Source organism: Microtus pennsylvanicus, chromosome 19 (genome assembly GCF_037038515.1).
Source record: "Microtus pennsylvanicus isolate mMicPen1 chromosome 19, mMicPen1.hap1, whole genome shotgun sequence".
Lineage (NCBI taxonomy): Eukaryota > Metazoa > Chordata > Mammalia > Rodentia > Cricetidae > Microtus > Microtus pennsylvanicus.
In genome coordinates, this window is record NC_134597.1 from 19,656,641 (window position 1) to 19,670,918 (window position 14,278).

Below are 14,278 nucleotides of genomic sequence, written 5' to 3' on the forward strand. Positions count from 1 at the left end.
GAAGCCATCAAAATAACTGGACCCAGTATCCTGCCTTGACAAGGATGCCACTGATACTGAGAAGAAGGAAAAGGCCAGCAGAGCTTAGGAAGACCAAACAATACCTGCGTAACTGCTCGCTGATTCAAAACAGAAAACGAGAAACAAACAAAACAAAAAACCCTCTTAATTATTCATTTGCCTTCCCATGAAAATTAGTTACTATAAATTTATATAGCTGCTATTCTTTTCGATATAAATAAGTTAACTGGTTTTTCTTCACAGTCATTCTCTTCGAGTCAGGTTAATGTACCCTTGGATGGGAATTATCTGTGAACATCATAAACAAATTAACATAATACTTCCAAATAAGCCAAACCTGAGTAGCAATTTGTTTCCCTTGTTGACAGTAAAGAATGATGGTCTAAAACAAGACTACAAGGGGTAGGGGGAATCCAAATCACTTTGAACTAGAGACAAATGTTGTTAGGACAGAGTTAATGAGGTTAGGTAAAGGGAAGATAAATAAGTGAGTATCCGTGGTAAGTGGTAACATGTAACATGAACAAAATCCACAAAGTCACAGTGCTTACAGGCACTTGGATATCACGTTTTATCAGGGATCTGAAAATAGTCTGACAAGCTGATGCAAAAGTGTCAAATATCTGGGGCTGGAGAGATGGCTCAGAGGTTAAGAGCATTGTCTGCTCTTCCAAAGGTCCTGAGTTCAATTCCCAGCAACCACATGGTGGCTCACAACCATCTGTAATGGGGTCTGGTGCCCTCTTCTGGCCATACACACAGACAGAATATTGTATACATAACAGATATATATATATATATTAAAAAGTGTCAAATATCTGTGCCAATAGGAATGCAGTATTTCAAGCATCTTTTTATGACAGGGCCTACTGTGGCACTTTATTGCTTGATGAATATTCCTAAAAGGACTAGAATAATCCTGCACAGTAGGACCTTGTATGATTAGGGGACCGCTCTAGCCAATATAATTGCAAATAGAAGATTTAAATATAACCAGTGTGGCTATGAATTGAATTTTCCTTTTATGATTTGAGACAGAGTCTTCTTTTGAGATTCAGGATGTGACCCTCCTGCTTCATTGAGTTCTACCATGCTGGGATTACAGCACTTACCAAGAGTTAACTATACATTTTTTTATTTTGATAGCCTCTCATGACCAGCTGCTGCAGCATTAGACAACATAAATGTAGAAAGTGACTTACCCTAAGATACTAAAACATACTAAAAAGCTACAGGACTTAATACACTACAGATATTTTGATAACAGCTTCCAAAACCCTTCCGCATACAGGTCACCTATCTATGCTTCACAAAGACATAAAGGCCTCTATTATAGCTTGATAGCTTAAGACAAAGCTTATCACACAGTGGAGTAGAGACTGAGACTACTAAGGACTGAGCATGTACCTCAGACGATGTTGACTGTCACTGACAAGAGTTTGGGTTTAATTCCCAGAATCAACCAAAACCTCCAAAGAAACAAAGAGCAACACAACAATCTCTCTTCAAACAAAAAAAGCCCAACTATAAAACATGGGGTAAATGAAATATAATCTACTGCTGTGGATAAAAATCAAGACAATTATGCCTGAAGGATGCAAATGTATCTAGCAGGGCTGGGGAGATGGTTCAGTAGATGAAGCGGAAGCCACACATATATGAGGCCTGGGACACACACATAAACACTAGTTGGGTTTGGCGGTCCACCATTAATCACAACAACCTGGAGGCAGAGACAGAGGACACAGGAACAAGCTGGTGAGCTAGACTAGAGCTAGGAAACTCTGGTTTTCAGTGAGATATCCTGCTTCAGAACACATGGTAAACAGTGATAGAAGACAACTGACCATCAACTGCTGGCATATACGTGTACTTCCCGGGTGCACACACATTGAGTACACACCACTGCTCTTGCAGAGGACTAAGATTTGGTTTCTAGCACCTATACAGGTGGCGCACTCCTGTAATCCCAGCACTTGGGAGGCAGAGACAGGTGGATCTCTGTGAGTTCAAGGCCAGCCTGGTCTACCAAGGGAGTTCCAGGACAGGCTCCAAAGCTACAGAGAAACCCTGTCTCGAAAAAACAAACAAACAAAAAAAACCAAAAAAAAAAAAAAAAATAGCACCTATACAAAGTAGCTCACAAACATCTGGAACTCCAGTTCCAGGAAATCCAATGCCTTCTGGCATCTGTGGACACCTGCATGCAAGTAAGTGGTGTACATAACTCCATACAAAGAAACAAATAAATAATAATATAGGAAGAATATACACATTATATTAAACTTTATCAATGTATTGCCTTCTTTCCAGCTTCATTTAGCTGTAAGTATCCAACACATAAAAAGGGGGAGCCTTCATTTAGATACCAAAAATTCTACAATTAAAAAATTGTTGAAAAAAAGTGTAGATATAAAAATCTCTTATTTATAGAGTTTGTTAAATCACAACTCAGCAAACAAGAACCTGCTTTAATACAAGCTGACAAAAGCATTAAAGAAATGAATTTGGCTGTGATTTAAACTAACAAAAATAAAGTAAGAGATGGTTTGCTTCCATTTCCTTAAACGTACACAGCTTATATAGAGATATTAGTAGATACTATAGGCAAAAATAACCAAATATTGTTAGACAAATACAAAACTATAATGTACCATCATCATATAAAAATGCTTTTAATTGGATTGGCACTAATTGTAAAATGTGACTATAAAGCAGGCTAATTTAAAATCAAATTATAAAGTAGGAGAAAATATGCAGTAGATGCATAAATGTGTATGTATCATCGTATATTAACTATCACCTTACCAAAGACATTGCTTCTGTGGAAAATCCTCTTAGACATTTACTAAAAACCTGAAAACAAAACAGAGACCCGTTTGGACATATGTGACTTCCAATGGACCCCAGATTTTCAAATGCAGTTAACTATACATTTATTGATACTCCAGTTCTCTATATGGTATAACGTCTGGTTCCCATGACCCATGTCGGGCACTTACTACCACCTTACCTTCAGTTCCAGGGGACTCAAAACACTGCTTTAGTCTCCTCAGGCCCCTACACTCAGGTGCACGTACCCCTACACACATAAATTCCCAGATATAAGATCAAATGAAAATTCGTTTTTTTAAAAAAGGAATTGACCCTCCCAAATCTCCTGAGGGCAATGTCGTTAGTCAATATTATACTCACCACAGAGGAAGAGGCTAACAATCCAACACTGCACTGTGTGTTTTCTATCCCTCAGAATAAGTGGCTTGTGCTATAGACAATTTTAGTGGGGTATTAGTGATGTTGAAGGAGCAAAGGGCAAGCCTCAAGCTCTGGGCATTATGTGTGGCATTTTTATCATGCATGAGCACTGTTACCATTTTTATTTCCTCCTAATCCATCTATTGTCATTTGGTTTCGGAATTCAATTCAATAAGAATGTTTCAGCCTCCACAACAAACTAAAACAATTCAGACTAAGCATTTCACCCCAGACTTTCAGAAATATTATCCTAAACCACAATGTGACTAGACAACGCCAGGTAACCGCAGCGCTTTACAGCTAAATCCATAAACGTTCCTTCTTACTGAAGCTTTTATTTCTCTCTAGCATATATGGGGACTTAAGGAGGAAAATAAATACTCTCAAATAAGTAATTTTCACACAAAGTAAAAAATAGTTTGCTTTTGCCAGACCTTGGAGCAATATATGATAATTTAAATGAAAACAAGATTTTAGTCTAATTTAAATGAAAGTAAGATGTTAGCCAAATATTTTCAATTGTCTTAACAGATGTGTCAGTTCTAAATTCTAATGTACACACACACACACACATACATACTGCACCTGTTTTTATACACTTAAATACAAAACCCCAGTAACTTATATTTACTATGTTACTGAAAACATTTTTAAATATATATAAAGAAATACAAAAATAACAAAATTTATAGGGAACATATAATATCAAAGTACAGCTGATTTTCACTCAAATATTTACTTAACCTAGAAAAAGACTGGGAAAATATATACTTGGCATTTTAGAAAATTCAGAACATTCAGAAACCAGGCGTTACCATAGGCATTTCTGCTGACTCACAAACTGAAAAGCACGTTCTTCACCAAGCACAACACATACGCCAGGATAATCATACATCCTCCGCTGGTGCCGCCCATGCAGCCTTAGTTTCCAGCACGTAGGGTAGTCCTTCAGTTACTACAAAGCTCCACAGCGTGTCCTAGTGGAGACACCACTATGGTAAAAGAAAACGAACTGAAAAAGAATTGATTAGATAACTACAGGAATGGTCTCACTTGAAATGTGATCATACACAGACACTATTGTTAAATTATTTACATTGTAATAATGGAATTGTGTCTGTGCATACACCTGAAAAATTAGAAAGCCATATATTAATGGAGACATTATGTTTGATATTTTTCTTAAAATAAACAGGAGAAAGAGATGGAGAGAGTGGAGCTTGTTGCTCTTACAGGACCCCAGTTCAGTTCCCAGTACCCACATCAGCTCACAACCACCTGAAATTCAAGTTCTTAAAGGATCCAATGTTCTCTACTGGCCTCTTCACCTTATGGTACCATTAGCCATGTGGAGCTAATGAAGCCACAGATACAACTGAATCTTTTAAAAATTTGGGAGGCAGAGGCAGGCGGATCTCTGTGAGTTCGAGACCAACCTGGACTACAGAGCTAGTTCCAGGACAGGCTCCAAAGCCACAGAGAAACCCTGTCTCGAAAATCAAAAATAAATAAATAAATAAATAAATAAAAATAAAAATTGAGGTAAATATTTACATTGCCTTATGGTCTTGTGGCATAAACATATACATATGTACATATAATATTTGGAGACCATTCTGCATCCTGAAAGACAGCTTACATTACATAGTTCATAAATTTGCCTCAAAATAATACATAGCACTCAAATGAGTTGAATACTCAAAAGATGAAATAATGTAGCCAGTAACTGTGATTGTTGACCTTGATTATCAGGTTGACTGGATCTGGGGCCCACTCAATAACATGCCTCTGGGGAAGTCTTTGAGGGCATTTCCAAGAAGTGGGGAGAAACTTCCACCAGAGTGGTTAGTACGTTCCAGCTAAGACTCACATAATGAAATCCAAGAGACCTAGGGAAAATCCTTGAAGAGGCAGGAAAGGTTTGAGTTGTAGTTCGGTGGAAAAGCATGTGCATGACCTGAATAAAGTCCCAAGTTTGAACTAAAACAGAAAAGCGAGCTGGAGATATGGCTCCATCATTAAAAGGTTAAGAGTACTGGTTTCTCTGCCACAGAACCTGGGTTGGATTCCTAGCACTCACATGGTGGCTCACAACTACCAGGACACCTGACACCCTCTTCTAGTCTCTTAGAGTACCAGGCACACATGTGGTGCACAGGCATACATGCAGGCAAAACATCCATATACATAAATTAAAAAAAAAATCAAAAGTTTAGAACAGAAAAGTCAAAAATTCTAGAAATGACACACAAGAAAACTAGCAGGAAGGACATCAATTAAACTTCTCAAAGCAGAGGAAAACACTACACAAAAAGGAGGTATGAAGACACTGCAGAACCTTTGGGCTGGAAGCTGGAGTGGAAGCTAAGGGTATACTGAGCAGAGTTTAGAGATTAGCACAGAAGAAAGTACTGTGATAAAATAAGAAATACAGAAAGTTGATGACATAAAAAGCTGACACTTGCAATATATCAAATAAACCTCGAGCCAGAAATGACCAAGAACAAATTATGATGACAAAAGCTAGAAATGAGGTATCACTACCAATCTTATCACACTCAAATACATCAAAGACCAACTTTACACCCGATATTTACTTACATGAAAAGAACAGTTTCCTTTAGAAACAAAAACTGCCAAAAGTTCCCTCAAAACAAAACAGGTAAAAATGCGAGGAGCCAGACCTCAAGTTGAAGTGACAACATTTACTGTCAACATTTCTCCTATAAAAATGTTGCCAGGCACAACTGGCTTTACTGGGGCATACTTTAAATGTTCACAAACATTTTTGACAGCCATAATCATTCTCCAAGCTATTCAGACCACGAAGAAGATGGGCCACTGACAATCTTTCTCAGGAGAACTGCATTCTTATACAGGAGTTGCCATAGCAAAGTTTCACACTAATAGTCTTGGTAATGTAGAAGCAAACACCTGTAGCAACTGTTAGAGAACCAAAACCAAAAACAGTTGTTTTAATAGGAAAAATAAAATCAATCAAGGTGAAGTACATATTAACAGAGTAAAATAAGGGAACTGGTGATCGGAACTCAAGGTTAACCAAAACGCAACTTCCCATTAAGAAGAAACTATAGCTGTATGGCACACACCTTTATCGGTGATTTGGGAGGCAGTGAGTTCAAAGCCAGTCTGTTCTATAGAGTGAGTTCCAGGACAGGATCCAAAGCTACAGAGAAGAACTCTGCCTCCAAAAACAAACAAACAAACGAACAAAAAAGGAACTACCAGTGAATCAAGATGTGAAGCCATTTACTCAGTCTGAGAGAGGACAATTTTAAAAGCAGATATACTTCCTGATAAAGTAATTTGAAATGATGGATGACTTACTCCTAACACTCTGGGAAATTTACTTAATTTTCTAATTTTCCACAGAACTACTTTCATAAAAACAGAGTCATCTGTCCCAAACAACAGTTACAGTGGCTCTTTTTCTGGTCTGTACATCTTTTTTTTTTTTCTGTCTTTAATATACCACACAGGCTCCCAGGATAGGAAGCAGAAGAATATCCAAGTTATATTCCTCATCTCAGAGAAGGTTAAAGTATCACTTCATTAACTATGACATTTGCTGGGACTTTGGAAGACAGTCATTATCACATCAAAAACGTTTCCTCGCGGTCTTAGTCATCTGTCATAAACTATGTTACATTACACAACTTTAATAACATACATTTAAAATATCAAAAACACTATACTGATGATGGTATGGAAGTCACCCAAATACCTTTCTGGATTAGATACTAACTACAAGTGTACTCTTCTTTGTAAAGTAGTATGCTGAAGGCAAACTTAAAGAAGAGTAAAGGGGTCTCATGCAAAGGTAAAGAAATGAGAGGTAACAAACTATAGAAATGATCCCTGAAAGTGATAGCCTTTGCTGGAGAGGTTGTGGAGAAAGGGGTACACTCATCCATTGCTGGTGGGAATGCAAACTTGTGCAACCACTTTGGAAAGCAGTGTGGCGGTTTCTCAGGAAATTCGGGATCAAGCTACCCCTGGACCCAGCAATACCACTCTTGGGAATATACCCAAGAGATGCCCTATCATGCAACAAAAGTATATGCTCAACTAAGTTCATAGCAGCATTGTTTGTAATAGCCAGAACCTGGAAACAACCTAGATGCCCTTCAATGGAAGAATGGATGAAGAAAGTATGGAATATATACATATTAGAGTACTACGCAGCAGTAAAAAACAATGACTTCTTGAATTTTGCATGCAAATGGACGAAAATAGAAAACACTATCCTGAGTGAGGTAAGCCAGACCCAAAAAGAGGAACATGGGATGTACTTACTCATAATTGGTTTCTAGCCATAAATAAAGAACATTGAGGCTATAATTCGTGAATCTAGAGAAGCCTAAATAAGAAGGTGAACCCAAAGAAAAACATCTGGCGTCCTCCTGGATATTAACCTTCATCGGGCGATGAAAGGAGACAGAGACAGAGACCCACACTGGAGCACCAGAATGAAATCCCAAGGTCCAAATCAGGAACAGAAGGAGAGAGAGCACAGCAAGGAACTCAGGACAGCGAGGGGTGCACCCACACACTCTGACAATGGGAATGTTCTATTGGGAACTCACCAAGGCCAGCTGGACTGGGTCTGAAAAAGCATGGGATAAAACCGGACTCACTGAACATAGCGGACAATGAGGACTACTGAGAACTCAAGAACAATGGCACTGGGTTTTGATCCTATTGCACGTACTGGCTTTGTGGGAGCCTAGGCAGTTTGGATGCTCACCTAACTAGACCTGGAAGGAGGTGGGTGGTCCTTGGACTTCCCACAGGGCAGGGAACCCTGATTGCTCTTCAGGCTGATGAGGGAGGGGGGGACTTGATTGGGGGAGGGGGGGGAATGGGAGGCGGTGGCGGGGAGGAGACAGAAATCCTTAATAAATAAATAAATAATAACAAAACAAAACAAAAAGACTACCTGAGAGTTACTATCTTAAAATCACAAAGAAAGATCTCCACTAGCATACACACACACACACACAACCTATATAATCCCTAGACTATGTAACCTTTGCTACTAATATCTACCGCCCAGGATACGGCTCAAAACATCTTCAGCAAGCAGACTTATTTGCCTTTCAAACAGGGCACTGGCCCAGTTCTCACTAGATACTCACAGAGGTATGGTACACTTTCCAGGTTGTAAAGCTACTCTATTCATAAATAAGTCTAATTAATCTTTAGAGAATCTTTCTGACTCCCATTTAGACCATTCTTTCACGAAGTCCATACACTGTGGTCACATAAATATTATCATTTACCTGAGAAAATTAGAGGGCCTAAAATCAATACCATTCATAATTCAATTTGTTAAACAATTGTTTTAGTTTAGATACAAAGAATGATAAGTAAATCAATTCTTCTGAGTTTTGTTTTATTCTGTAATACTATCGCTTCTTAACAACAACAACAAAAACAAAGTTTGCGTTTAAAAAAGTGACAATTTAACAAAGAAAAAACTTCCAAATGTGAAATGAGAAACTCATAAAGTAGGGTAGTCTGGTCAAATCAAAATACCAAGACACAAGTGCAATTTAGTTTTTGTTACAGTTCAGTAATAACAATTTTGTCAACTTAAAAAATGTTATTTATTCAAAATACAATCAAAATGTTTCATCGCCAGTTTTCAAAATTTCTTTTGGCTCTTATTTTTAATGACATATATATCATGGATTCTTAGTAAATATCCACACTGATACCTATTTTTATTTATTGAAAAATGTTTAAAAGAAGATCCCCTTATACCTCTCACATCAATATTTCAGACTTAAATATAACTAGCAAAGCTCCAACTTAACTGATGAGTCAGAAACCACACCAATCTTATCCATAAAAGAGTCATTGTAAAACTACAGGCATAAACTAAGGGTATATGATAATGTACAATGATTTAGAGCTAAAATGCCAGAAAGAGTAACATCAAATAAATGGACACCTGCAAATGTCAAACTTCTTTTTGACCTATGAGAGGATGCACAGGGCAATAAACTATCAGAGAGATGAGGAAGGAGATTCATCAGTGACAAGAGAGGCAAGCACTTGTTTATGCAAAGCAAAGTCAGACACTGTCTAACACCTGTGAGAAAATTCATTACACATTTTTAACGGACTGTAAAGGCCAGGAAGGGACTTTACAAATGGACAGTGACTTCAGAGTTGCTAACCAAAGGGATTCAGTCATTGGCAGGCTCTTCTTCACAGACTTGAAAGGGTAAGACCCAGAGGCAGAGGACAGCAGCAGCAGTTACAAATCCCAAACACCTTCCACTCCTATTTGGAAAGACAAACAGGAGTAGGGTCCAAATCTACAGTTCGAGGAAGGTCAAGATGGATCCACACCAGAGACCTCTCTAATATTCAGACTTGAACTCAGGGCTTAAATATGTGTCTCCTTTTCTCTTCCCTAGCATGGATGGGTATTAAAACAGTTAAGGTTCCTGAACTCATTGCCCATATATTCTAATTTTCTGGAATTTATCTCAAGTCTGAAACAAAACTAGATTTCCATGTCATCTCTACCATTTGCTTTCCGGATCTCAGGAATATTACCTAACCTTTCTTCAATGTGGTATCTTCATCTATACAGAAAAGGCGTAAAAGTAACAATGTCACAAGTCTTAGTAATGATTGAATTAACACACACAGCACCTAATATGCCACACAACAGAAAAATACTAAGTTTTTACCATTTATTAGATCGCTAATTTTTTCCTATCCTTTCTAGCAATTATTCAAAGCATTATCAAGTCTTCCCTACATTCCTGTCGTTGCCTAATTAGATTTTCTCTCTCTAAGCTTTCTCCATACCACATATTCTTTGTGTAGGAAGCAGAGTGGTCATGTCTTTCTCCTGCTAATATCAACTATGAAACTAACACATCTTTACTGTTAGCATCCAAATTTCTGGGCATCCACATGACTGCTCTTATCCAAAAGGAAAGTTAAATAAAATAAACTGTCACCTTGAAAATCCCAGTTCAGCTTTCTCAATCTAATATATCAAACCAAAAATTACCTCATGTGTACATATCATAATGCTATACTTATTGTTAATCAGAATTAGAGATTACTTTTAGTATGGTGACTAGATCAATTTATCTTTGTACCTTAGAAACATATTCTAGTGTTTCACAAAACAATAAATGCAGGAAAATTATGAAATAGTTGATAGCCATTGTAATTGTAAAAATAAAAAAGTCGATCTCTCACAAAGATGCTTAATATAAAATGAGCATTCCTCTTAGGAGGAAATGTATTCTGAGTTAATAACCTTTTTAGCTAGATACAGATTGCTATGATTACAATCTGGCGATTGAGCTCTGAAACCTACTTTGTGTAGTCTATCAGTGGCTAGACTTCCTCCTGGTACCCTTTGACTTCCTTTATTAATTCAAGTGGGATAACAGTCCTTTTTCACAATGATGTCCAATGAAAACTCAACTAGGGAAGCTAACCACTTGCTGCTGAGGACACCACATACACACACACACACACACACACACACACACACACACACACATACACACACAAAACACGGTTTTACAGAAAGTATGGCTGATAATTTGCTTTGAGTTTCTCTTATTTTTCTTTAATATGTTAGTTTGCAGTGTTTGGTTAAAAGTATTAAGAGAATATACTTTATAACTTTTTCGCAGTTCCCAACACACAGCATGCTTCTAAGGAGCTGAAATGCAATTACTTTCCACCGATTTTGTATTTGAAGTACTTCTAAAAGCCAGTTTTAAGATTCGTTAGGTCCACTACTTCATCACCATACTTTACAATTTCCAGACATGGGGTTGGGGGAGAGCGGGGGAGTTAAGCACGGATTTTGCTTTTTAATTCCTTCGGCGATTAAAATATTGTGTATGCACACTGCACCAAAAGCTCCTTAACTTCAAGCGGTATTGGTTGTCTCTTTCTTCGAACTCGTAAATATCCTGGGTGAAATGAGAACTGATGTCAAACTGTGCAGTCTACCTTGCCTCTTCCTTCTCGGAGTTCTGGCCTGCGCCACTCACTGAGATCGCTAACCTCTGAGACAAATGCCTGAGGGCTGCTGGTACCCGGGATGTCTCCACTCCCGCCCGATAGCGTTCGGCTCACACTAACCGTACGTAACGGAGTTTCTGCAAAACTGCACCAAATGTTGAACGAAACAGCCCTCGTTCTATTTATCCAGGGCCGGACCCGCTCCTACCCACCACGAACTCCAAACCTTCTCGAGCTCACCAGCAAAATACCAGGGAAACTAGAACGCGCCTGGACCGACGCGCACGTGACGTCAGGAGCGCGCCCGCTGCCGGTCGCACGCATGCGTACTCCGCTAGGACGGCCCTGCAGCTTGCCAGGGTCTTGGCGCATAAAAAGCAGCGAGAAGGCGGCCGCGGTGGCCAAGCCGCGCCCGGTTGGTCACAGCCACCCACGCTTCTCGCCGCTCCCCTTTGCACGCCTCTCGCCGATTTCCGGGTCCCTCAAAGGAGACAACTCCTGCCTCCAGCGGGAGCGGGACGGGCTTGTAAAATTCTTAAATCCTGTGCTGGAGAGGTGGCTCAGACGTTAAAGGCTCTGCTCGTAACTGCAGATAAGATTCCGAAATCCTGTAGCCAACAGAACCCTGCTCCAAACCAGGCATTGGTTCCAGATTCCATTCTGTTCACTAGAAGCCCTTCAGGCAAAGGCGTTTATTACACCTTCTGTGTTAATCATTCAAATACAACTTTTGCGAGGATGAAAATACACGAGAATGACAATGTTATTTGTTTTCCAGCAGTTTGGGTGGCATGTTGTTTTCAGGTTAAGTTGAGGAATCTCGTCATTATCTTATAAAGCTTCCTGTATTCTCCACACCCGTGCGTTCATAAAATGTAGATGAACTAGGAGCAACAACCAAAGTGAAATTCAAGGACTGTCCACTAGAGGAACATAATAAGTAAAGCTCGGGCCAACACTGTCATTCTGCTATCCACTTGTGAAATACTATTTATCCTTATTTGTCCTCTGTTTAGCTCACTGTATAGTTTTTGGATCCTGGGTACTTTGGTCCTAATGCAGAAAACCAGAAGAAATGCCCCTAACTCCAGGTGAGGGGCAGGAGGCAGCCTCTTCAGCAATAAGCAAGCCGGGAGTTAACAACCAGCAAACTCCAGCAACCACAATGGTAATAGAGGGCAATGCTCGCGATAGCTTCATTATAACGGGCTAACATTCTGCAGGAGTGGGAGGAGAAATGACTCAAGCATACTTCGTAGCCTGTGTTAAGTGTCTTGTGCACATTCAAAGTCCCTCTTTCCCAGAGAAAGCAAACCTTCTCCATTTGTGAAAGGCGCATTTTTGTTTGCCAATTCCCAGTAAGTGAAGTAAGCTACTGTACTATTCCTTATGAAGTTTTGCGTTTTCTTCAGAATTAACTCCCCATTTGATTTGTATCCGACATCAGACAAAGCTTCTACCCAGCTAGTGACACTTCCATCACAGTAAAATGACATATTCTTCCATCATATATTCATGTTTTCCTCATTAATCGCATTCCCTTGGTATTTAAATACATGCTCTGTAGTCGAAGTTTACTAAGAGCAGGGAGAGCTATTTCATTTTAGAACCAAGGCTACTAAACAATGGCTAATAGCCGTAAATATTTATTAAATGAACAATGTGCAGGGCGAAAAAAATACAGCCAGGCAGTAGTTGCACATACCTTTAATTCCAGCACTTGGGAGGCAGAGGCAGGCAGATCTCTGTGAGTCTGAAGTCAGTATGGTCTACAGTGCTAGTTCCAGGACAGCTGGGGCTGTCACAGAGAAACCCTGTCTCAGAAAAAGAAAAAAAGAAAGAAAAGAAAAATGTCCCATACCTTCCCTTTAACATCACTTTTTTCATCCTTCCCGACCCTCAGAGGACTACATAAAAACTTTCCCTGATAAAAGCCAGGAAGACCATTGCTAAAACAGAAGGGCACGTTTTGTCTCCAATTTGTTAATGAGTCTGAGAACACCATGGTTTTGTTTTCAAGGATTAGCTTAAGTTATGTAAACTTAAATTCTTTTTTAAACTGATTTTTTTTTCTTCAAGAAATATATAAAATGAGATTCCCACTGATTAATAACGAACATCAAAAATGGAATGGGAATTTTATTTTATCAGCTCATATGTAAGTATAAGGAGTCAGTGTAGTTAACAATTGATATGAGAAAACATTAGGAGTGTTATTCCTGGGGAAGATAATTTCTCCCTACTCAGCAGGCTTTAGTTACTTGTATTTTTTGTCTGGGTTCAGGACCCTTGAGATTCTTGCCTCTTTATTTATATTGTCATTGTTCTTGTCTTGTTTTGGCAGTCATATTGTTGATATATTATAGATATAGCTTCCAAGTCAATTTCTAGGAGACACCATCCTAGACACAGACCTCCTGGTTCTTTGGCCCTTACAATCATCTGTCCTCTCCTCTGATGTTATCTGAACCTTAGATGGGGGGGGGGTGCTGTATGTGTATCCAATGGGGCTGGGCAGCCCATGATCAATTGTTTTCTGAATTTTGACCATATGTGACTTAAAAGAGATTTCAATTTGTTACTGCCTAGTCCTAGTTTTATTTTTACTCCTTATCAAATAAATCCTTTATTTTTTTCTGTTCTTCTCTTTTTTTAAGATTTGTTTATTTATCATGTATACAGTATTCTCAGTACTCTGCCTGCAGGCCAGAAGAGAGCACCAGATCTCATTACAGATGGTTGTTAGCCACCATGTGGTTGCTGGGAATAAAACTCAGGACTTTTGGAAGAGCAGGCAGTGCTCTTAACCTCTGACTCAACTCTCCAGCCCTTCTGTTCTTCTCTTTAGCATACACACACACACACACACACACACACATACACACACACACACAGAGAGAGAGAGAGAGAGAGAGAGAGAGAATCTAATTAAGATGTCTACCAGAAGTATATATTATAACAATATCTA

General features: G+C 39.0%; 1 protein-coding gene across 1 annotated transcript in view; it reads right to left on the reverse strand.

Annotated features, from left to right (window-relative positions):
- The window catches only part of Pot1 (protection of telomeres 1), a 62,021-nt gene extending 50,399 nt beyond the window's left edge, over positions 1–11,622 (reverse strand). Inside the window, exons 1-2 of the mRNA XM_075953566.1 lie at positions 11,431–11,622; positions 2,830–2,877 (exon numbers count right to left, since the gene is read on the reverse strand). Coding sequence (XP_075809681.1) covers positions 2,830–2,838 — 9 coding nt within the window. The 5' untranslated portion in view covers positions 2,839–2,877; positions 11,431–11,622. The remainder of the gene's footprint in view (positions 1–2,829; positions 2,878–11,430) is intronic.
- Positions 11,623–14,278: the final 2,656 nt, after the last annotated feature.